The sequence below is a fragment of the Mauremys mutica genome, chromosome 18 (genome assembly GCF_020497125.1).
Source record: "Mauremys mutica isolate MM-2020 ecotype Southern chromosome 18, ASM2049712v1, whole genome shotgun sequence".
Taxonomy (NCBI): domain Eukaryota; kingdom Metazoa; phylum Chordata; order Testudines; family Geoemydidae; genus Mauremys; species Mauremys mutica.
The window spans coordinates 3,508,392-3,532,524 of record NC_059089.1 but is presented as its reverse complement, the minus strand read 5'-3'; the positions used below and the strand labels follow the sequence as shown (position 1 = coordinate 3,532,524).

Genomic DNA, 24,133 nt, shown 5'->3' with positions numbered 1-24,133 from the left:
CCCGTTTTGCCAACTTGCATTAGGCAGCTTTCCATGTTAAGCGAACTCCCAGTGCCCACAGGCGCATCAGCCGGCGATTTGTCCTGTGGCCGCTAGGTGGCGCTGCAGCCTCACACTTTCCCGTTCCCCCGGGTATGGGAAGGTTTGATAAGGTGAGCTGGCTCCACCCGGCCCCGGGGAGATGCCGTCAGTGGGGTCTGCTGTGTAAGGGCTGAAAGTCAATTTTACTGGCATTTTATGATCTTTCAATCATGAAGGGGAGCAACTGCTTACCCTGACTGAAGCATCTTATCTCGTTTCCAAATTGAAGTGTCTCCTCTTTGTGTGCGAAGAGACAGTTTAAGGGGACGCCACAAACGGGAGATGCTTTTGGTTTGGAAAACGAAATATTTTTGCAAAGATTTTTCATCCAAATTGATTTAGGATTAATGGGGTCAAATTCCATGCTGTGCCCTGTGGCTTTAAGGCATTGGAGAACTGCTGAAGAGGTTAAAGGCCGCAGAGCTGGGTAGCTGGGTGTGGGGCCTCCAAAGTTATTGTGCTCTGGTGAGACTGAGCAGTTGTGGGGATTGTGCAAGCTCTGGTGTTTACATGCACATAGAAAATGTAATGAAACTCCATTTTTAAAACCACTCATGTCTGGGAATGGAAGAGAAGCTCTTTGAAATAAGTGTCCCCTTCATACTCTTCAAGATCACTGGCTCCAACACTCAGCTGCTTCAGGGAACTCAGTGGTGGTGCATTTGAGGGCAGATCGAGAGGTTTCTGGTTCAAGTCCAGCTGCTCTCTTACATGTCCTTTTTTTTAATTGATCTATATTTTCATATCCATCTCCTGTATGTTCAGGAGTTCCGCTGAACGGGGACGTGAAATGAATTTAATCATTCAATATATTCCTGTTAAAATGTACAAATACTGAGCAAAGCTGTCCATCAGCTGAAATCCGTTCCGGTCCTCTGAGGCGCTAGTTTGTTTTCATTCTTGAAACAAAGATAGAGTACGACTGTAGATGTGCAGGTCCTTGTTCTCCACGAGCGATGCTGTGCAGAAGAAGAAGAACCAGTGGCTATCAAGTGGACACTAGGGAGTTTAGACTTGCCTTCCAAGGGGAGTATTGGGGGCAAAAGACATATCTGGCTTCAAGACTACGCTTAATACGTTTATGGAGGGGATTTTTTTAACAGCAGCCTGGCTCTAGAGCATTGGCCAATATGGACTATATTGTCTTCTTTGCTTCTCTGTCCTAATCTAAAGCCTTTCTAATGCTGTGTTTCAGTTGACTAATAAACCCTGCTATATTTTAACAGTCTGCCCAGTGTCACAGCAAAAACTTGCTGAGGTGCATTGAAGCATGAATGAGGAGCAGTCTCTGAACAGGAGTGTCGTTCAGCTGGACCTGCTGGCAGAGCTCACAGGCTGAAATAGGAGTGTTGAATCCAGAGGCTCAGTCTCAAGTCTTGAAGCTACATGGTCTCTCCTTGTGGAAGAGTGGGACCCCTTGGGGGTCCAGCGCACTCAAGGGGCACCTCCCAAGGACTGTTTAAAAGCCAGGGCATTGCACAGATCCTGTGCATCCATGACACTGCGCCAGAGGTTCAGCCTTATGGGAAAAAGAGATAAAACAAGAAAAGGATCTAAATGTGTATTTACCATTGCACCCTCATCAGTCCTCGTGGGAATCCCTCATCAGTTACAAAGTGTATTAAAACCTTCCCCTAAGGCTCAACTCTTGGTTATCAGGTCGTGTCAGTTTTGTTAGAGGGCTTTCCCTCCCCCCGCCCACTTCCCTGGTCCTTGTCACGCAGACAGCAAGCAGCAAAAGACCAGAAGTCCGAAGGGCAGATAGTGCAATGTTTATTGGGGTTATTTCCAAGCAAGCAGATTCCGAAGCCCTTCACACCAGTCGGGCTTATCACTGTACGCCCAGAGAGTCTGTTCCCCAGTGTCCCGTTCCCAGCTCTGAGTCCGCAGAGCGTTTAGCCTGCATTCCCCTTCCCAGCTCTGAGGCCACAGAGCCTTGTCTGTGTCCCTGTTCCCATTTCCCCCATTAATAAACCTGATTCCAATTTCCCTTCCCCCTCCTGTTTGACCCCAGTTTATATAGTCATATTCCCAGCTACACCTTAACCAATCATTTTACTGAAATGTAACTAACCAGTCCTAACGTATTGCAACATAATTACCTAACCAATTATATCCTACTATCCTAATTAACTTACACCCAGAAAAATTAATTATACCACTGGCAGAAACAATTACAGAACCAGAAAAGTGGTGGACATAAAGATAAAACAATACAGAAATGAGGGTACCACAACTGTTGATAAGTGATTTCTTGCCAGACAGGATGCTATCAAACTAAATTTTCTTTAAGCATCTTAAGATCTATTTCGTTATTGGGTGGTTCTACCCCTTCCACCATTCTGTGGTTGTTTTGTCTAGTTAGATTGTAAATCGTTTAGGGCATGGGCCATCTACTATTCTGGGTTTGTACTTTGCCTAGCACAATGGGGACCCACTGTTAGCTGGTCCTTAGGCACTAAGGTAATGCATATGATTTATAATAATAATAACTCTCCTGCCACTTTGAGCCAAGGAAGCTGGCCTTGGGACGTTACTGCTTAAAAATGAGCTGCGGTTAAAACCAGGGACTATTCTTTGTGACAAGTATCCCACAAATTCCACTGACCTCCCTTGTTTTCTTTGCCTGGCGTAGGGTTTCTAAATTCCAAACCTGATGTGATCTCGCAGCTGGAACGAGGGGAAGAGCCATGGGTCCCAGACTGCCAGGGCTCTGAGAAAGAAGTGCTCCCGAGAGCTGCCTGCACAGGTGAGGGATTGGTTAAACCAACTCAAAAACTCTCCATGAATACAGGAAACATTTGGGATGCCCTACAAAGACCTTGTGAGCTCTGCAAGTTCAGGATTGTTCCCTTCAGATGTGGAATCATTAGGCAGATGTCACTCATGGCTTCCCACCTACCCTAACTGACAACTGGCAGCAGGTCCCTCCCCAATCTCACTTTCCCATGAGTGTTGTGGTGAGATGCACACCCAGAACTGATCCCTTCCTCTCATCTGGGGAAGGATTTGAGGAAAATGAGCTCCTGATAGGTTTGATCTCTCCCACACGTATTTTGGTTTGTTCATCCCTTTTTCCCTTCTTGTCTCTGAGATTTCCTTTCTCTCCAGCGCAGGGAGTGACCTATGTCTGGATTCTATCTGTCTCCCATCAGGTGTTGGGATGGTGAGTGAGAATGAGGAGAATCCCCAGCAGGAAGATGCTGAGCAAGTAGAACCACATAGGACATTATCAGGAAGACCCAAAGAGAATGTTTCCGAGAGTTGTGCACTCCCAGAAAAAGCGAAAGCCTGTGAGTCTCAGCAGAGGCCAGAGGAAAACCTGAGTAGCCTCTCAGACCTTATTACACACGAGAGAATCAACTTGGAAGAGACACACTACACATGGCATGAGTGTGGGAAAAGCATCAATGGGAGTTCAGACCTTTTCACACATCAGGGAATCCACAGAGGAGAGAGACCCTACATGTGCTCTGAGTGTGGGAAAAGCTTCAGTCAGAGCTCCTACCTTATCACACATAGGAGAATCCATACGGGTGAGAAACCTTATGGATGCTCTGAGTGTGGGAAACGCTTCAGTTGGAGATATGCCCTTGTCGCGCATCAGAGAATCCACACAGGAGAGAAACCCTACATGTGCTCTGAGTGTGGGAAATGCTTCAGTCGGACGTCAGCCCTTATCACACCTCAGATAATCCACACAGGTGAGAAACCTTATGGATGCTCTGAGTGCGGGAAAAGCTTCAAACAGAGCCCTAGCCTGAGCAGACATCGTAGAATCCACACAGGAGAGAGACCCTACACATGCTCTGAGTGTGGGAAAACCTTCATTGACAGCTCAAACCTTGTCAGACATCGTAGAATCCACAGTGGAGAGAGACCCTACACATGCTCTGCATTTGGGAAAAGCTTCAATCAGAGGACGTTCCCTATTAGACATCAGACAATCCACATGGGAGAGAATGTGAGAAATGCCTTGATTAGGGCTGGCCAAAGCCTGAACGTCACAGTTTTACTGTTCCCCCATTTCAAAGCAATTGTTAGTCATCAAGTTCCCCCTTCGGGAACAAATTGTTTCATTCCCAGTTGCTTTGATGTTGCTTCAAGTTTTGCTGGAGAACACATATTTTTATTATCATTTTCCTCAGTTAAAATATATTGAACTATAACAAAGAGCAGAAACAGGGCAGGGATAGGGGAAAATGTCATTTCATCCACTGTAACAACAAAAGTAGTTAGGGTAAATCAGAGAGATTCCCTTATTCCCTGTATTGTCAGAGTGGGGAATGAACAACAATCTACAGCAATGCCATTAACACAAAACACACTCTCAGCCTGCTCCAGCCAGAAGGGAAATGGGCAGGAATTCTCACTGTTCAGCCCAGGACACACTTACACTGATGCGCAGCCGTGAGTGTGCTGGGGAAGCTGGTCTGAGCAAACAATTTGAAGTGACAATTCAGTGAGAACTGAATCATCATGCAGTGGAACAGCTGTACATCAAGTAGTTGTGGCCGAGTGGTTAAGGCGATGGACTAGAAATCCCTTGGGGTCACCTCGTGCAGGTTTAAATCCTGCCAACTACGCAAGCACTGTGCTATTGTTGTCATTATTGTAGTCTTAGTGCCTGAGCATCCACAGTGCAAATTGGAGCCAGATCTAGCTTCACTCTGTCTACACTTAAAATGCTGCTGTGGCACTGCTATAGCACTTTGGAGTAGACAGTGACTGGAGGGGTTTTCCCATCCCTGTAATAGCTGCATTGACAGAACAATTCTTCCTTTTCTTTAGCACTATCTAACCAGGGCATAGGTCACCTTAACTCTATGGGTTTGGGGGGAGGGGGGATTCACACCCTGAGAGACGTCGCTCTGTCAGTTCAGTGCCCAGCGTACACCAGCCCTTAGATCCCTCTTGGTATTTCAATGCAGGCACTGATCTGTGAGAGGAAAACATCAGCTCACAAACACACAGACTGAATTCCCCACATTTCATCTCGCTGCACTTTCCAGAAAGTCATGAAATTCAATTCATTCTTGCTAGGACAGAGAAAAAATAAGTGACACTAAGTTTTTGGCTTGGTTAAATAAAATTAAGTGTTTAATTAATATAGTAAAAACCTGTCCTGATGCCTCTAACTAACACCATTGCGTGAAATAGGAACAGAGACAAAGCTTGTCAGTGACGACTAATTTCACAAATGATCTTCCCAATATTAATTTCTACGCTGCCCCCATTGGAGGTCTGGGCATCTCCAGTGTCACTGCTCTGCGTTCACCTTCCCCTTAAAATTGTTCTCGGACATTCACCTTCCTCTGCAGCGTGGGGCACGGGTCACTTGCTGGTGGATTCCCTGCACAGTGAAGACTTTAAGCCACGATTTGAGGACTTCAATAACTCAGACGTAGGTTAGGGGTTTGTTACAGGAGTGGGTGGGTGAGATTCTGTTGCCTGCATTGTGCAGGAGGTCAGACTAGATGATCATAATGGTCCCTTCTGACCTTAAGTCAATGAATCTATTCCCAAATTTGGAAAATTGTGCAGTTCAGAATGTGAATAGTGACCCCGTCTCCTTCCTGCACCTGCTCTACCTTGCTCCACAGCAGCTTCTCCCCCTGCAGAGTCACTCCAGCACGGCAGTGCAGCCGCCCAGGGTTCAGCAGGGGCCCCGGCAAGGACAGTGGGTGCAGCTAACAGCCCGGTGTGCCTGGCAGTGAGTCAGCTGTAAAAAAGCAACCCCCCCTCCACAGAAGTACAGAGACCTGATTTCCCCAACTTTAACATCATGACCCCCTGTAGAATGCCACACGTGTCAGTTGTATTTTCACAGGGAGATGCAAAAATCAAGTGACATCAATTTTTAAGTTGAGTAAATAAAGTTGAGGAGATAGTTGTTAACCTCACAAAAATATATTAAAGATCCCTCAACATAACACCTGAAGGTGAAATATGAACAGAGACAAACCTTGTCAGCAAAGGCTCATTTCCCAAACGGTCCTCAAAATGTTACTAATTCCCACCCCTCCTCCACAGGAGCTCTGTGCACTGTAACTGTTCTGCAGGCAGCTTCCCATTCAATGCTGTTGTGGGACATTCCCAGACTTGGAAATGTACGAACGACAGAATTTGAAGAGCAAACCTGGCTCCCCGCACCAGGTGGGATTTGAGTGTTTTGTCCCTGTCACTTAGAGTTTGTCAATAGTACAGACACCAGGGGCAGGACTCCAGGCTCTGCTTGAGGGATCCTGGCACAGGGGCTGGGGTGGGAAAGGATTGTAGATTCTGACCTGTGCTCTAGAGAGAAGGTAATAATTGAAGGGAGTGTGTTTGTCTCCTCTCCTCCTCAGTGTCCCAGGGCTGGAATTCTACATTCCACAGGGCCAAATGAGGGAGTGATGCCACTTGGTTAATGGAAACCAGTGCTCCAGGTGAGGCTTGAACTCACAACCTAAGCATAGCTCCTCAGCACTGCTCTATAAGTACTGTGCACTAACTAATTGCACCATTGGAGAACATGATTTTCTGAGCCCCCCAGGTTGATAAAGGCAAGGAGTGACCCCAAAACTGAGCTGAGAGCGGATAGCAACAAGTGTTGGTACTTGGTGGGATGGATTCTTCTTAAGGGTTCCAGGCACCATTTCACCCTTTTGTTCTTCCCTGTGTAATAACAGAGCTGGTTAAGACTCAATGGAGAGTCTTGCTGCAGACCAACAGATCTGAAATCACTGAGAACCAGCTCTAAGCATTAGTCCTGCTTTGGGAGAGTGTCTCTCATGCAAGAAACTGCCCAGTCTGCGCTAGCAGTGAGGCTCCGTCACTAACAGCTGAAATCAGGGAGAGCTGTGTGAAGTGCAGGGCCCCAGGGGTGCCTGAACAGGGGGGAACAACACCCCAGGACTTTAAAAAATGGGAGGGCTCTGCCTTGCCACTTTGTAATGACCGTAAGGGCAAGTGAGGGTGGAGAGCAGTGAGCAGGAGGAAGGGGCAGCATAGGAGTCTATCCAGCTCTGAATCTTGTTTTCTCACAGTAGTCAATACCAGGTCTCCCAAAAGCCACTCCTTAAGGCAGCACTGGGAGTTGAACCCAGGATCTTCTGTTTACAAAACAGGCACTTTAACCAGCTAAGCCATGGTACCTGCTGTTATTTAAAGCATTGTGTCTGCCCACACCTGACTCTCTGCCAATCCCCACTGGGACCTGACAAGTGTTGCTCCTGTTTGGATTGTGTAAAGCAGAGGAGCAGCTGAAGTTTTGCTCCCAAGGTGTGTGTGTGTGATTCTTTGGACAGGTCTACACTACAAAATTTGGTTGGTGTAATTACATTACTTAGGCTGGCAATGCAGTTATATCAACCTAATCCCAGTGTAGAATCATAGAATATCAGAGTTGGAAAGGACCTCAAGAAATCATCTAGTCCAACCCCCTGCTCAAACCAGGACCACTCCCCAGACAGATTTTTGCCCCAATCCCTAAATGGCCTACTCAAGGATTGAACTCATAACCTGAGGTTTAGCAAGCCAACGCTCAAACCATTGAGCTATTCCTCCCCCCAGATAGTGACTCAACTGTCAGAACTTTCTGGAGCTATGAAATGGGAGAGGCCCAGCCTCTGTAGCAGGAATGCAGGGCAGGCGAGTTCACGGCAGGCATGGTGGGATACTGGTGGAGGCCAGTCATGGTGATATAATGACCAGCAGCATTTACACTGACAATTTGTCTTTTTAAGTTTGCTGCAAAAAGCTCTAGACCTCTCGTCAAGGTGTTTTTATTTTGTCACCAAAACAGGGCAGTTTTGTCGCCAGACGTGGTATTGCAGTGTGTGTACCAGCCACAAGCTGCCAACCGAGGGAGCATTGTGTGTTTTTCACACACCTGAGCAATATAATGATGCTGAAATAACTTTGTAGTGCAGACATGGCCAAAGATTCACACACACACACACACACACACACACACAGCTTGCAAGGAAAAGCTCACCTGCTTCTCTGCTTTGCAGAATCCAAACACATGCAAAGCGTGTCAGGCCCTGGTGGAGCTGTCAGGGAGTCAGCTGTGGGCATCACTGTGTCTTAGCTGTAGGTAGGCACCATGGCTTAGCTGGCTAAAGCACCTACCTTCTAAACAGGAGATCCTGAGTTCAACTCCTAGTGGTGCCTTGTTGAGTAACTCTTTGGGTACCTGATATTAGCTGCTGTCAGAGGACAAAATACAGCATTAGGTGGGCCTTTGGTCCAGCCCAGGGTGGCTGTTTTTATGGTTTAAATTACACTCACAGGCACTGATAACAGAGTTACTGAAAGTTTGGGAGTTAAGAGCTGATAGGTCAGTGTTCCAGCCTATCACAGATGACCCCCCTCCCTCTGGGACAGGGGCAGGTCTGGGATCTTACACCAAATGCTCATTGTGGCTGCCAGAATCTGTGGGCAGCTCATTTAGTTTCCACCCAGGATTGAGTCCTGCTTCGTGCACCATGTGTGAGAATGAAAATCCTAAACCGCCCTTTGAAATAACGAAAGCAGCAGGACATGTTATTGTCCCTGTCCCAAAGCAGACAGACCAATGGAGAAATGCCATTGACTCCAGGCAATACTCCACTGCCATTTTACCTTTTTCACTTTGCTAAACTCCCTCCCAACTTTGAGGGCTCCCAGAACCTGATATTGAGCTTGAGCTGAGATGTCTACAGTGCAAATTTACCACCCCATGGCCCTAGCCTGGGAGCCTGCACTGGCACGGGACAGCCCTGGGTGTTTCATTGCAGTGTGGACATAGCCTAGCATTATGTCTACACTGCCATTAACACACCCAAGTCACTATTCTCAAACCCTGGGTCAGTTGATTCAGGCTTGTGGGGCTTGTGCTGCAGGGTTATAAAATTACAGTGTAGACACTTGGGCTTCAGCCCAGCCTCCAAGACCCCACGAGGGGTGAGGGTCTCCGAGCCTGGGCTCCAGTCTGAGCCCCAGGAGCCCAAATCAGATCATCCAGGCCAGCCGGGCCACAGGGATTTTATCACAGTATAGATGCCCTCTCAGGGTATGTCTACACTGCAATGTAAGCCCAGGGTTAGCAGAAGTCATGTCAGCAGCCCCAACACATAAACATAAACCACGAGGGAAAGACCCACCCCCAAATAAGCTAGGCAGTGTCCTTCTCCCTACGGTTCATAAGTCCAGCAACCAAAAGTCCTTTAACATGAGCCATCCCCTCTCCCACCCCACTCACAGCTGTTGTCCTTAGTCAGTGCAAGCCCAGAGGTGCCTCTGTAGAGTTCACCTGCCTGCCTGGGTGGAAAAGGGGGAAAATAAGAAGGCACCGTACTCACTGTGTTGTCTAGGGACTCACTCATCCCTCCACAGCCACCCTGTCCTAACATTGATCTAACCCCTAAATTTTAGTATTGGGACCCAGTCCCCAGCCTCACTCCCAACCAGAGCCTGCTCCTCTTCACCCTTCTCCTCTGTCCCAACCCACAGCCCCCTCCTATTCCCAGTGCCCCTCAATCCCAACCCACAGGCCCCTTCTATTCCCAGTGCCCCTCAATCCCAACCCACAGGCCCCTTCTATTCCCAGTGTCCCTCAATCCCAATCCACAGGCCCCCCGCTCCTCACGCTGCTCCTCAATCCCAACCCACAGCTCCCGCCTTCCCTCCAGCAGCAGGTGCTTCAGAGCCCCTCAGGAAGATTTTCTTGCAAGGTTTCGTGTATGAGTCTGCATGTGGATTTACAGTATGTTGGAAATAGGTTGGGTTGCTTGCCGAAATGATCACTTGTGGCTGGTGTTGCATTCCCAGTCTCCATGTTATTGGGGCAGGAGAAACAAAGGGTTGTTATCCTTGATGTGTGAACCAAGGACTCAACCCTGGGTGGAAACTAAATGAGCTGCCCACAGATTCTGGCAGCCACAATGAGCATTTGGTGCGAGAGCCCAAACCTGCCCCTGTCCCAGAGGGAGGGGGTCATCCACGAGGGGCTTGGCCCACTGACCTATCAGCTCTTAAATCCCAAACTTTCAGTAATTCTATTATCAGTGCCTGTGAGTGTAATTTAAGCCATAAGAAAAACCACACTGGCCTAGACCAAAGGTCCATTTAGCTCTGTATTTTGTCTTCTGACAGTAGCCAATACCAGGTGCTCTCAAAACATCTCAACAAGGCACCACTGGGAGTTGAACCCAGGATCTCTTGTTTACAAAACAGGTACTTTAACCAGCTAAACCATAGAGCCTGCCTGTGACTAAGGTACAGTGTCTGCTCACACCTGACTCCCTGGGCCCCACCTGGCCCCACAAAGCAGAGGAGCAGGTGAGGTTTTCCTTGCAAGCTGTGTGTGTGTGAATCTTTGGCCAGATCTGCACTACAAAGTTATTTCAGCAGAATTATATTGCTCTGGTGTGTGAAAAACACACAACGCTCCCTCGGTCAGCAGCTTTTGGCTGGTGTACACACTGCAATGCCACGTCTGGCGACAAAACTTCCCTGTTTTGGTGGCAAAATAAAACCACTTCAATGAGAACAGTAGAGCTTTTTGCAGCAAACTTAAAGTGACAGAGTGTCAGTGTAGACACTGCTGTTCATTATATCACCATAACTGGCCTCTGCCAGTATCCCACAATACCCTCTGTGAACTCGCCTGCCCTGCAGTCCTGCTACAGAGCCATGGGCCTCTCCCCTTTCATAGCTCCAGGAAGTTCTGACAGCTGAGCCTGCTGCTCTGCTCCAGCAGCCAGGAGCAAATCACTGCTGTGGATGCTGCTCTCTCCCACCCTGCGAACACAGATCAGGGTGGTGGGAACTTCCTTGAATGGGGGAGCACCGGCATCTGAACTGTGACACCCCCAGGACACCCCTTCCCTCGAGGAGGCTTTTACCGTCTAAACAGGGACGGCTGGTTTCTAGTAAAATCACTAAAAGGGAAGGAGAAAACTCGAAAGAGGTTCCTCCTGGCGCTCAGGTACGTGAACCCCAATACTCCCTCAGTCCTCAAAGAGAGACCTGGAGAAGGAGACTTGCTGAAGCAAAGCCACAGGGGTCTCTGAGGTTTCCCTGGCCCCTCGCCCCTCTCCTGCCTGGCTGATGTCAGCATCTCTCTGTGAGGTCACCACCTCCCCACCACCTTTGACCAATAGTCTGAGGTCCTGCAAAAGGCCTTTGTGATGTCACTGCCTGTCACGGACTCACAGATCGAGCCCACTCTTGGCCCTGTGCGGTCCGTGGGGGGTGCCCCTTTCAGTGCGACAGCCCTTCTCGGGGGTCCACTCTCTCTCGGGGTCAGGCCCCTTGTGGAAGCCAGTAAATAATTAACAAGGATTTGAAGAGATCTTAATGAATGTTAGTTAGCAAGAGTCAGGCCATACTGTAACCTTAATGACGTAAGACTTGTAGGAGCAAAGATAGTGCGAGGCGACAGGACAGGAACTGTGTACAAAGTTATTACGACCTTGCAATCACTAACCAAAATGCAGGCTTGCTTTTCTTAGGATTGAGACAAATAAGATAAGCCTTTTTGCTATGTATAAACAAAATGTAGTTGTTGCTTTTTACTGTCTGTATTATTGTTAGAAATTGTCTGTAAAAGGTATAAAGGCCTTTTTTACCTTTAAAAAAAGGTAAAACTAACTGGTGATTGTTTACCAGTTGAGAGACCTGTCCAGGACTGGGGTGACCCTGTGTCCTATGGCACTCTCTCCCTCCATGGTAATTACTGGAGAAATAATAACGTATTTAATTTTGCTGCACCCAAACAAAAAGCGAGAACTAAGTTTTTCTTCGACACCCTCCACCTCCTGGAGCTGCCCCTCTCTGAGCCTTAGCACGTCTGTCTCTCGCCGTGGGCCCCCTCAGAGAGTCCACGTGCTCTGGACCCCCTGGACCTCCTCACCCCCAAAGGGGTTGATGCCCCCTGTTCTCTAGCCCGGAGCGACTCTCAGCCAGCGTAAAACAGGAGGGTTTATTGAGAGTTGAACACAGCACAGGAAACTCTCAGGGCCTCAGGCCTGGCCTCTCACAATAACAGCACATCCCAGTCCCCCTGCAGCCAGGTGGGCTCTGCCTGCTTCCCCTCGCCAGCCCCGAGCCCCCCTGCTTCCCAGCTAGGCCTCCAATATCCCCGGCCCCAAGCCCCACCTCTGTCCATTGTCTTTTCTCCAGGTAAACAGGGTTGCCTGGGCCTCCTCTCCTCTCCGCCCTCCTCTGGCTGGAACAGGTTGGTCACGGGGACCTCTCCCCGCAGCCCATTGTCCTCCCACTGGCCAGAACCGCCTGTGACTCCTGAGCTGGGTCTCCGGGTCACCAGGTCACCAGTCGCTGGGGTCTCCATCCTCCAGGCCATCAGCCGGGGTCCCAAGTCCCTCTCCGGTCTTCTGTAGCAACAAACTCCCTTTCCCCTCACCTCGTTAAACCAGTAACACCTGGGAACACTGAGTCCCACTCCCTGTGCATGCAAACCACTGGAAAACACAGAAAACCCTAAGAAATTCCCCCACTTCGTCACAGAGCCCAGCACACCTCTCCTCCTCTGGGCACCTAGAGCAGAGGCGGCTGGTGCTGATGTCTCCAAGGGAAGGCTTAAAAGCCACAGAACAATTGAGGTCAGGGCTAGAGGAGGGCAGGACCATGCCTAGGTGTGGCCTTCAGACAGGCACAAAAGCACCCAGCCAGGCTGCTCCCTGCCATGCCAAACACCCACTGAAGGCCACCCGCAGACAAGCATGCGGGGCGGCTGCTGATGCTCTGTGGCCATTATCGAAGACGGTAGGAAAGCAGGGCCAGCCCCCCTGGTGGGGCCTCTTACCGTTCCCACTCAAGGTGCTTGCTTTTGCCGTGGGGCAGGAGATTTTACCCCAAGAGGCTTTTCCCCAGCTGGCAAGAAGCAGAGAAACACCCAGGCTCCCAAGGCGCTATGTAGCAACCCCCCTCAAGCACAGGGACAGATGCACATTTGGAAGAGGGAAACTGCTCTACACCCTAGCCCGGGCAGCCGCCCATTTTCTTTGGCAAGTCAGGAATGGCAAAGGTGAGACTGGAAGCACCTGGGGCTCATGCCCCAGCCTTTGTGACACCCACCCCCCAACTCCTTCCCGGGGCTCTAGCTGAAGCCAGAGCATTGGCCTGAGCAGCCAAGAAGAGGTTCAGGCCCTGAAGGGAGCAGGACTTTCAACACAAAGGTAAAACCGGACAAACACAACCATGAAGGGACTCAAACCCTCAATTGTCTAATCTAAAGTCAGATGCCTTAGCCATTAGGCCACATGGTAAAAGTCCCTCCAGGTACTTCTTTGGAAAAGGCAGACACTGATGCGTCCGACGAAGTGGGGATTCCCCCACGAAAGCTCATGCTCCAGTACGTCTGTTAGTCTATAAGGTGCCACAGGACTCTTTGCTGCTTTTGCAGACACTGTGTTTCTCAGGTCAGCTACTGAGGGGGGCCGAGACTCTCTGGGCACAAGAAGTGGAGTTCCCAGCGACACGTGAGACTTAATTGTCTGGAGCCAGGTGCAGGGCTTTGGCAGGGAGGCTCGGGCATGGGGGCTGGGGTGCAGCGGATGGACCGGCTGTCTAGGTGGGGAGATTTAGTCTCACCGAGGAGGAATCCTGATGATAGGCAGTGGCCAGGGCCGGTGCAACCACTAGGCGAACTAGTCGGCCGTCCAGGGTGCCAAGTGGTTGGGGGCACCAAAAATCGCACTCAGGGGAGGCAGTGGAGTGGAGGTGAGCTGGGGCAGGGGGCTGGGAGGTTTGGGGGGAGGGCTGCCTGCAGCAAGCAATGGGGGGGCGTGCAGGGAAACCACTCCCTGTCCCAGCTCACCTCTGCTCCATCTTCTGCCCTGAGCACGCCGCCCCCGCTCTAATTCTCCTCCCCTTCCAGGCTTGCGGCACTAAACAGCTGATTGGCACCGCAAGCCTGGGAGGCGGGAGAAGTGGAGCGGTGCCGGCGAGCTCAGGGGAGAAGGCGGAGTGGAGATGAGCTGGGGTGGGGAGCTGCTGCAGGGGGGCTGCCCGGCTCTTCCCCATGGCCCCAGCCCCGCCCCGCTCCCTGCACGGTAAGTGGAGTGACCCAGCCCCAGCCTGGTCCACTTCCCTGGCTCCCAGCCACGCCACCGGCGAGTGCTGTGGGGCGGTTCCCCCCTCCCCTCAAGCTTGAGAGCCAGGGGAGCAGAGCAGGCTGGAGCCCCAGGCCTCCGTGGGGGCAAGCAGAGGGGGGGCTGGTCCCAGGCCTCCGTGGGGGATGGGGGGCTGGCTACCTCCTGCGGGAAGTGGAGTTACCCGGCCCCAGCCTGCTCTGCTCCCCTGGCTCTCAGGCTTGTGTTGGTGTTGGCTGGATTTGTGCGGGTGTTTGTGTATATTAGCAATTGTGTGTGTGTGTGTGTGTCAGGATTCATGCATGTGTCTGTGTATGTTTGCAATTGTGTGTGTGTGTATGCGCTCTGCCGCCCTCTGCCGGCACGACAACTATTTCTCTGTATGTCGCAGCCCCCATACCGTCGACCCCAGTGGAGATTTCCCCATCTTACAAGGGCTGGCTGGCCTGACCTTTCTCCCCTCTGCGGAATGTGGCGGGGGCTGCAGCTCTCCCCCTGTGGGGCAGGAGTGCCACGGTGTGGGGTGCTGGTCTCCAATGCACCAGGAGAGTAGCTCAGTTGAGGCAGGGCAGGGCGTGTGGTGTCCGTTCTGCGTTGCCTGGTGCTGGGCCATTGCACAATCCCCAGCCACGCTGCACAGCGCACCCCAAGAGGGGACAAGGGGTCCAAGCACATGATCCTGCATGAGGGGATCATTCTCATTGGTAGCCATCCAGTGGCAGTGAGTTCCGCAGGCCTTGCCAAATGCTGTGTGGGGCAGGAGGTCCTTGTGTTGGGAGCTGTGGGAGTGAACTGTGTGCAGTTGTATCTCTGAGCACGATTGTGAATATTATGGTGTGTGTGGGGGGGTGTAATAGTCCGAGGTTGGGGCCGTGCCCTCTCAGGGGCCGTCGGGAGCCAGGCCGCCTCACTACACGGCCCCAATCAGTCTCCGGGTTCTGAAGGTTTTGGGGTTCTGCCCCTCAAGCAGGGGCGGAACAGAAGGCACACAGTTACTGCAATGAGTCCCAGCCCTCAGTCAGGGCGGGACAGCAGACACTAGGTCTAGGCTCAGACCCTTTCCGCAGGCTGAGCACCCATAAAGTCAATAAGCCACGGCCCTCATTCAGGCCGGGGCAGCGAACCAGTTCTAGGCTCCGGTCCTGGCAGCCGGAGCTGAGCAGTTACAAAGTCAGTAAGCCCCAAGCCCTAGCTCAGGGCGGGGCAGCAGCCAAGAATCCAGGGAGCTCAGATCCCCCTGCAAGCTGAGCAGTAACAAAGTTAACAAGCTAAGCCCCGGCCCTCAATCAGGGCGGGGCACCAAACACAGCCGTTCTAGGCTCAGCTCCTTACAGCAGGAGCTGAGCAACAATAATAGTTCAGGGCTCAGGTCCTTGCATCAGGAGCTGAGCAACAATAGTCAGTAAGCCCCAGCCCTAGGTCAGGGTGGGGCAACAAGCAATAGTCCCAGGGACTCAGGTCCTTGTCTCAGGAGCTGAGCTATGGCAATAGTTCCGGAAGCCCGGGCCCTTAGTCAGGGCGGGTAATAAACAATAGTTCAAGGCTCAGGTCCTTATAGCAGGAGCTGAGCACTAACAAAGTCTGGAAGCCCAGGCCCTTAGTCAGGGCGGGGCAGCAACACAGCAGTTATAGGCTCAGGTCCTTACAGCAGGGGCTGAGCAGCAATAACAGTTCAGGGCTCAGGTCCTTGCATCAGGAGCTGAGCAATAATAATAGTCAGTAAGCCCAAGCCCTAGGTCAGGGCGGGGCAGCAACCAATAGTTCAAGGAGCTCAGGTCCTCGGACAGGAGCTGAGCAACAGCAAGTGCGTGCAGGCTTCTAGGCCTGAGCGCTGGTGTGAGGGGGAGTCTGCCACCCGTGAGTGGGGTGGCAGGGGGGACACAGGCCCACCCACTCCACTGTGCCCCAGCCCGGGGCCCTAGCAGCGGCGTGGATCCGCTGCAGTGTCGGTGGCGTCCTGACCGAAACACACCGACATCGGCTCTTCCTCTGTTGTAGCCAGACTGGGGTCAGCTACCCCCGGGCTACTTCCCATCTCCCCCTCCATGGGTACCTGCTCCTCGCTGGGCTCTGCAGCGGGGTCCCACACCATGGGCTCCTCGGCGTTCTGAGGGCTCTCTAGGTCGGGCTGCTCCTCCGGACTCGGGTCATGGGAACGCTCGGGCAGCTCCTCGGGGTACCGGGCTCGGGGCAGGCTCGGCCAGTCCACCTCGGGGTACCTGGCTCGAGGGAGGCTCGGTCCGTCCGCGTCAGGGTACCTGGCTCGAGGGAGGCTCGGTCTGTCCGCGTCAGGGTACCTGGCTCGAGGGAGGCTCGGTCCGTCCGCGTCCGGGTACCTGGCTCGGGGCAGGCTCGGTCCGGCAGGAGCCTGAACAGGAGCGTCCGTCCTCTCCGGCCGCTGGGCTCCAACTGAGTGTTGAGGCCGGGCTTTTATACTTCCTGTCCCGCCCCTTGACTTCCGGGGGGCGGGAACAGGTGGCGGTGGCTCCGCCCACTGAGGTGGCTGTTCCGGTTCCTCCCTCTCAGGGGCCGTCGGGAGCCAGGCTGCCTCACTACAGGGGGTGATTGTGAGTGTGGCTGGGGGCGGTGATTGTTGCTCTCTTTGGGGGTTGGGCTAGCATGTCCCTCTGGGTGTGTGGTGTCTGAGTGTTCTTGCGATTGTGTGAGTCTCTTTGTGCGTCAGTGTGTATGTGTGTGTGTGTGTGTGTGTGTGACTTGCTGCAGAATACAAAATCCTGCAAAGCCATTTCCTACTGGTTAGCCCAGCAACACACTGATACAAACAGTGTCACAGATGCACACACACACAGAGTAGGGCTCAGCCCCACCAGCAGGGGCAGCAGGGACACACACGTCTCTCCTGGGCCAGCTTGGACAATTTCCCATCACGACCCGGCACAGTGCTGGTGCCCCCACACGGGGTTGGGCAGTGACTGGGCAGGGGGGGCAGATGTGCCGGATCTGTAAAAGCAGCAAAGAGTCCTGTGGCTCCTTATAGAATAACAGCCATGTTGGAGCATGAGCTTTCGTGGGTGAATCCCCACTTCGTCGGATGGATTCAGAAGGAAGCACTTTGGGAAAATCAGTCAAGGCCCTTAGATGAGCTGAGACACAGACCCAGTGACCCCTGCACCACCCTGGGAGGGGAGTGGGGTTGAGTGGTCAGAGCAGGGAGGGGGCTGGGCACCAGGACCCCTGGGTTCTATCCCTGGCTCTGGGGGTGGTGTGAACTGGGATCCAGGACTCCTGGGTTCCATAGGGGAAACTGTTTTTCCCTGTGCTTCCCTCCCTAGTGATCCCAGCCCAGCCCCCTAGTGGAGGCTGAGCACAAGTGGGGGGAGTTGTTCTCCCACTTTGGACTTATGATTCAAACCCCTCCCCCAGGGGCTGTGATATCAAGAAATCTGCCCCCCACCCCCAACACAGAGAAAACTGGTGGGATTCTGTCCACACGCAGATAATTTTCTCCGCCGGGCTCCTTCGGTTCATCTCGCTGCTCTCCCTACTGCCGCCAGACACTGCTCATCTGCATAACCCTGCCCATGGACACGTGACACCTTCTGTCCTGCTGGTTTCAAGTGAGTGAGTTGCCCTCGGGGAGTGAGCAGGTCCCAGCACGTCACAGCCCCAGCCAGGGCTGGCTCCAGGCACCAGCTCAGCAAGCAGGTGCTTGGGGCAGCCCAGGGGAAGGGGCGGCATGTCGGGGTCTTTGGCAGCAATTCGGCAGCGGGTCCCTCGGTCCCTCTTGGAGGGAAGGACCTGCCACTGAATTGCTGCTGAAGAAGAAAGTGGTGCAGTGGAGCTGCCGCCGATTGTGATCACAGATTTTTTTTTCCTGCTGCTTGGGGCAGCAAAAACCCTGGAGCCGGCCCTGGCCCCAGCACACCATGTCACAGCCTGGGGCAGGGAGATATTGGGGAAGGGGATGAGGGGAGAGACCCATCTCCATAGACCCCCCAGAAGCAGGAACTGAGGGGAGAAGTGGGGAGGGAGGGATCCAGCCCTATAGAGGCAGGGAGATATTGGGGGCAGGAGGGGGGTTGGCAGAGACCCAGCCCAGGGTGCAGGGGAAATGGGGTGGTTTGGAAGGAACTGGGGAGGAGAAGAGACACATGGAAGGACAGGGAAACTGACTCACTCCAAATACATGCAGAGCAGGGCAGAGGCAGATCATGCTGGTCCCAGGGTAATTTCAGGGGGTTCTGATTCCCCACTCAGCTGGGGGGCTCACCTCTGGGCTGAGGAGGATGCAGGGGCTGTGTGTGTCAGGCTGGGGGAGCTGCTGAGCCACGTAAATTATCCCGATCTAAACGCCATTGTAGAGAACACTATGTTGGCACACCGCTTCCTGGCAGCCAGAGACTGTGCTTTCTACACCTGCTCCTGTGGATGTGACCTCTCTCCTGATTGCTAAGGAAAGGAACCTTTCCAGGAAATGGCCACAGCTTCTGGGAATCCACATGTGGCTGTGAACAGAATTTGGCTCCTGGAACACAAGGCAACTTAAGAGCTGAGCACCCAGACAGGGGCTTGAACCCTGGCCCCTCAGATTAAAAGCCTGATGCTCTACCAACTGAGCTACCTGGGCTTGTTAAGAGCATCTTCACCATTCACCACAGGAGTGAGCAGGCAGGCAAAAGAGAGGCAAAAGAAAGTCCCCAGAACTCCTCCTCTTTCTGCACAGCCACTGCCTGTCAGCAGGATTCCTCCTCCTCCTCCCTCCTGTGCCTCAGTGCGACTAAATCTCCACACCTAGACAGCCGGTCTGTCCGCTGCACCCCAATCCCCCATGCCTGAGCCTCCCTGTCAAAGCCCTGCACCTGGCCCCGTATAATTAAGTCTCACATCTCACTGGGAACTCGACTTCTTGTGCCAGAGAGTCTCGCCCCCCCCTCAATAGGTGACCCAAGAAACACAGTGTCCACCTTTTCCAAAGAAGGGCATGAAGTAGGCGCCCGCATGGCTTAACGGATAAGGTGTCTGACTTTGAATCAAGAACTTGAGGGGTCAAGTCCCTTTGTGGTTGTGTTGATGCAGTTTTACCTTCGTGCTGAAAGTCCTGCTCCTTTCAAATCTGGAACCTCTTCTTGGCCGCTCAGGCCAATGGTCTGCCTTCAGCTAGAGCCCTGGGAAGGAGTTGGGGGTTGGATGTCACAAAGGCTGGGGCATGAGCCCCAGGTGCTTCCAGTCTAGCCTTTGCTATTCCTGAATTCCCAAAGAAAATGGATGGCTGCCCGGGCTAGCATGTGGAGCAGTTTCCCTCTGTCCCTGTGCTTGAGGGGGGTTGCTACACAGCGCCTTGGGAGCCTGGATGTTTCTCTGCTTCTCACCAGCTGGAGAAAAGCCTCTTGGGATAAAATCTCCTGCCCCACTGCAAAAGTGAGCGTGGAGTATGGGAACGGTAAGAGGCCCCACCAGGGGGGCTGGCCCTGCTTTCCTACCGTCTACTGATGTTGGACACAGAGCATCAGCAGCCACCCCGCATGGTGGTCTGCGGGTGGCCTTCAGTGGGGGTTTGGCATGGCAGGGAGCAGGCTGGCCGGGAGTCTTGTTGCCTGTCTGCTGGCCACACATAGGCATGGTCCTGTCCTTGTCTAGCCCCGCCCTCAGTCGCTCTGTGGCTTATAAGCCTTCCCTCGGAGCTGTCAGCACCAGCCGCCTCTGCTCCAGGTGCCCAGAGGAGGAGAGGTGTGCTGGGCTCCAGCCTGGGACTCTGCCTCCCTCCTGCCTATCAAGCCTGGCCCTGGCCCTGCTTTCTTCAAGTGCCATGTGAGCAAGAGGAAAAGTGCGGCTACAAGCACCAGACTTGTGGGCATCAGGTGAAGCAATGAGAATCCCAACCACTAGAGCCACTTCTAAACCCCCACCAAAGACCTGGCTCTGGTGGGGAAAGGAGTTAACCAGCAGGAGGGAAATGATCCACTTTTGTATAGCTGGAGACAGGAAAGCACTTTGAGCACCAGATCTTTACCACCAGCTAACACAAGGTCCCACTGAGATTTGAACTCAGATTGCAGGATTCAGAGTCCTGAGTGCTGCCCTTTACACCATGGGACCAGCTTGTACTGTTCTCTCGGGACATTGGTGACTCTCACAGGGCTGGCTTGTGTAAGGGACTGTTGGCCCTTTACTAAAACTTAGTGGGGTTTGGTTGGCTAGTTCCCAGTCCCAATAGAAGGGGGAAGGACCAATGGGAAATCAGGACCCTGAGAATGAGAAAATCACACACTGCACAGGCCCACACAGACATAACAAAAACCAAACCCACACAGCACACAGAGCCATATACACAAAAAGGAAAACCTCACAAAATATAGAAAGAACAAATCCACACCAAAAATACAGCAAAAGCCCACAACAGGAAACACAAAACCCGCATATCAAAAGAATACAAAGCAAAAAACAATATTAATGCAAAAATCATACACACATCCATGCACACAGAACTATGCAAGACATCCACCAAAATCACACAGGACCCACATGCACATCAATGTGACAGATGAAAACCACACCAGCACACAGAAAGCCAGGCAGGGTTTGAGTCTCACAGCGAAGAGGGTGAGCACACAGGTGGTTTGGGGAGCAAAGACTGAGGGGGAGTCAGGGGCAGTGCTCTGGGTTCTGCCTGAGCCCTCCTGACACAGGCAGCTGGTGGAGGACAGAGCCTGGTAGATCTGTGGAATCTGCCCTGCTCTCTGTAAAGCAAGGGGACCTCAGTGTCTTCTGAGCAGGAATTGTATTTTCTGCAGGGCAAACTGATTGGCAGAAGCCATTTGCTTAAAGGAAACTAGGGCTGCAGGTGAGGTTTGAACTCACAACCTCAGCATCACTCCACTCAGCACTGCTCTGTAAGTACTGGGCACTAACCCATTGCACCACTGGGCCCTGCTTTCAGGAGCTTGTCTCCATGTTTCATGGCTGGATTAGAGGAGTGGGGGGGTTGCATTAGCTAATACAAATCCATATGAAAGGCTGCAGAATGGCAGCACAAGAGGTGCGGAGCCTCCTTCCATGTGAAAGAACTGGTTCCCCCTTCCGTTGCTCAGGGGAAGGTTGGTGCTTTGAGCCCACCTGGTGCTGGAACATCTGATGGGTGAGATTAACGGGACTCAGGGAGGGGAAGGAAAGGGAGGGGAAGTCTTTTCTATCCCTGCCTAGCTCCACTGGTCTCCTGTGGCCCTTTCGGCTCCCTGCTCCCCTGTTGGGGAGATGCAGAGACAAGCCCCCATCTGGGTGAGTCACCGAGAGGCTGTGTCCCGTGGCGTGTGTGGGGGAGGGTTGGATGGGGCTCAAGGGGAGAAGGTTGTGTGTGACAGTGCGTGGGGGAGGGGGAGGGTGTGTTCCTTAGGATATAAACAGAGGTGAAAGTAAGCTGGTACAAGCTGGTACGGCATAGCGGCAAGAGCCAATACGCCGTGCCGGACTGCACCGGCTTTTGCTGTGGGGATTGAAAGGGCTCTAGGCTCCCCGCCACAGCTGGCAGCCCAGAGCCCTTTAAACCCCCCACCCGCGGCTCCGGCGGCCAGGCTGGGGCCGGATTTAAAGGGCTCTGGGCTGCTGCGGCTGCGGTCAGCCCAGAGCCCTTTGAATCCCGGCCGCGGCTCTGGTGGCTGGGCTGGGGCCAGAATTTAAAGGGCTACCTCTGCAGCTGGGAGGCCCTGGTTCATTTAAAGGCCCTTGGTCTCCCAGCCACAGCTGGTACTCCAGGGCCTTTAAATCTTGAGAGGCCACGCCCCCTTCCAGATGAGGCCACGCCCCTTCTGGATGAGGCCACGCCCCCTCAGGACTCCAGCAGTACCGGTAAGTCCTGTAAGTTACTTTCACCCCTGGATATAAATGATGGAAAACACAGGGGTAGTGACAGTGAAGCCCCGTGTCTGAGTGTTATGACTATGTGTGGTGTTGCCATTCACCTTCTCCTCCTATGGTCTCAGCTTTCATTGAATCCAGCATTTTTTCTCCTGTCATCATCCCAGAGGTGTCCCACATGCCTCAGCTACCGAGTGTCCCTCTTCGAGACGCTGAGGACTGGAACTGATTTCAGCTGCTGGGCAGCTCTGCTAGGTCTTTATTCATTTGCATAGGAAAATAGTGTTTAAATTCATTTCAAGCCCCCCTCAACTTCAGCGAACTCCTGAACATACTGGAGATGGGTGTGGAAATCGATTTTCATTTGAAAAAGTTTCTTTAAGGGACTCATTTGGAGTGGAACTAGGAACCCATTACCCTACAGGGAAACATTCACCCACTGAGCTATACTCTCAACAGAGAACATCCTGTATAGCCCAGAGCAGGAACAGTTTTTAACCTGGGGGTTAGTAAACTTTATCTCTATACAAACACCACAGCTTACAAACTCCCCACCCCCACTCTGTGTCACCAGAGCACAACAACTCTCCTTGGAGCACACACAGCTCCCCAGCTCCCTGCCCGTCAGTCTCTCCAGCATTGCTCCAATCCCTTAAAGCAGGGTCTCAACCTCAATTTACCTTAGGGCCAGGGCCAGGCCTCCAGTCCTCCCAGTGGGCCAATAATGTCACTCATACCGCCCAGAACCAGCCCCCCAAAACTCCACCCCCCACCTGCCTAAGGCTCTGGGAGGGAGTTTGGGTGAGGGGAGGAGGTCTAGGGTGCAGGCCCTGGGCTGGGGATTGGGGTGCAGGAGGGGTGCAGCCTCTGGGGGGAGTTTGGGTGCAGAAGGGGTGAGAGGCTGGTCTCTGGAAGGGAGTTTGGGTGGGGGAGGGATTCTGGGGTGCAGGCTCTGGGATGGAGGTTGCAGCACCGTAACATGGGCGAGGCGAGTGAGGCACTTGCCTCGGATGCAGAAAGTGGAGGGGCGCAGCTCTACCACGATCAGAGGCGCTTCCGCTGCCACTTCTTCGGCGGCAGTTCGTCAGTGGGTCCTTCTCTCCGAGAGGGACTCAGGGACCCACTGCTGAATTGCCACCGAAGGATGAATGAAGCGGTGGTGGCAATTCAGTGGCAGGTCCTTCCCTCCGACAGGGATCAAGGAATCGCAGCTAAAGAGCCTGGAGCTGGCCCTTGCCTCGGGCACAAAAATTCCTTGTACGGCTCTGGGAGTTTGGGTGCTGGGTGCAGGCTCTGGGCTGCGGCAGGGGGTAGGAGGAACAGGAGGAGGGGTGGGGGTGCAGGCTCTGGGAGGGAGATTAGGGTGGGCAGGAGGGTGTGTGTGGAGGGAGAGGGTGCAGGCTGTGGGAGGGAGTTGGGGGCAGGTGTGTGTGGACCGGGCTGCAGGCTCTGGGAGGGAGTTTGCAGGGAGGAGGGGGTATGTGGGGAGGGGGTGGCGGTGCAGGCTCTGGGAGGGAGTCAGGGGTGTGGCGCTTACCTGGGTCTCCAAGGTGGGGTGGGCTGGGGGCCTCAACGTTCTGCTGCCCCCAGGCATCACCCCCGCAGTGTCCCATTGGCTGCAGGGGCTCGAGGTGGGGGCAGCGCATGGAGGCCCAGCCCCACCCTGCCCTGCCATGGGGAGGGGCCGACAGCCACTGGAGCAAGCAGGCAGATGCTGCTCAGCTGTGCTGCACTGCTGGGGCCCCTGGGGAGGAGCGCCTGGAGGCAGCAGGTGGGGCCAAGGGAGAGATCCGGTCCCCAAACTGCTGGAGCCCCACGGGCGAGATCTGGGGATCAGGACTGCCAGCCAGCCAAACACCTTTAAGAGGAGGCGTCCCTCTCCCTGTCAAAAACTGATCTTCCTCCTTCAGTTCAGTGACAGCCTGAATTGTTCCTTATCCCGGCAGAGCCAGAGGATTGAAAGCAGCAACATCAAACCCCGGTGTAGCTCGCAGGAATGGACATAAACACTCCCTGGTATCTGAGGAGATGTTCAGCTTTGCCCTTGGTCAACTACAAGGCCAAAGGGAAAAGAGGTGGCACCAAACACAGGTACAAGTACTAACAACAGTGGCTGCCTTTTAGCCATAGATTTTAATCGGGGCAATAAGTTGAAACAA

General features: G+C 53.1%; 1 protein-coding gene and 3 non-coding genes across 4 annotated transcripts in view; 2 read left to right on the top strand and 2 right to left on the bottom strand.

Moving 5' to 3' along the window:
* Positions 1-134: 134 nt before the first annotated feature.
* The window catches only part of LOC123352653 (zinc finger protein 256-like), a gene marked incomplete at its 3' end in the record, with an annotated part of 48,220 nt that continues 24,221 nt past the window's right edge, over positions 135-24,133 (top strand). The window contains exons 1-2 of the mRNA XM_044993088.1: positions 135-152; positions 3,521-4,005. Coding sequence (XP_044849023.1) covers positions 135-152; positions 3,521-4,005 — 503 coding nt within the window. The remainder of the gene's footprint in view (positions 153-3,520; positions 4,006-24,133) is intronic.
* TRNAS-AGA lies at positions 4,586-4,667 on the top strand. The gene has a single exon. It is a non-coding gene; the product is annotated as a tRNA-Ser (tRNA).
* TRNAK-UUU lies at positions 18,678-18,750 on the bottom strand. The gene has a single exon. It is a non-coding gene; the product is annotated as a tRNA-Lys (tRNA).
* TRNAQ-CUG lies at positions 20,148-20,219 on the bottom strand. The gene has a single exon. It is a non-coding gene; the product is annotated as a tRNA-Gln (tRNA).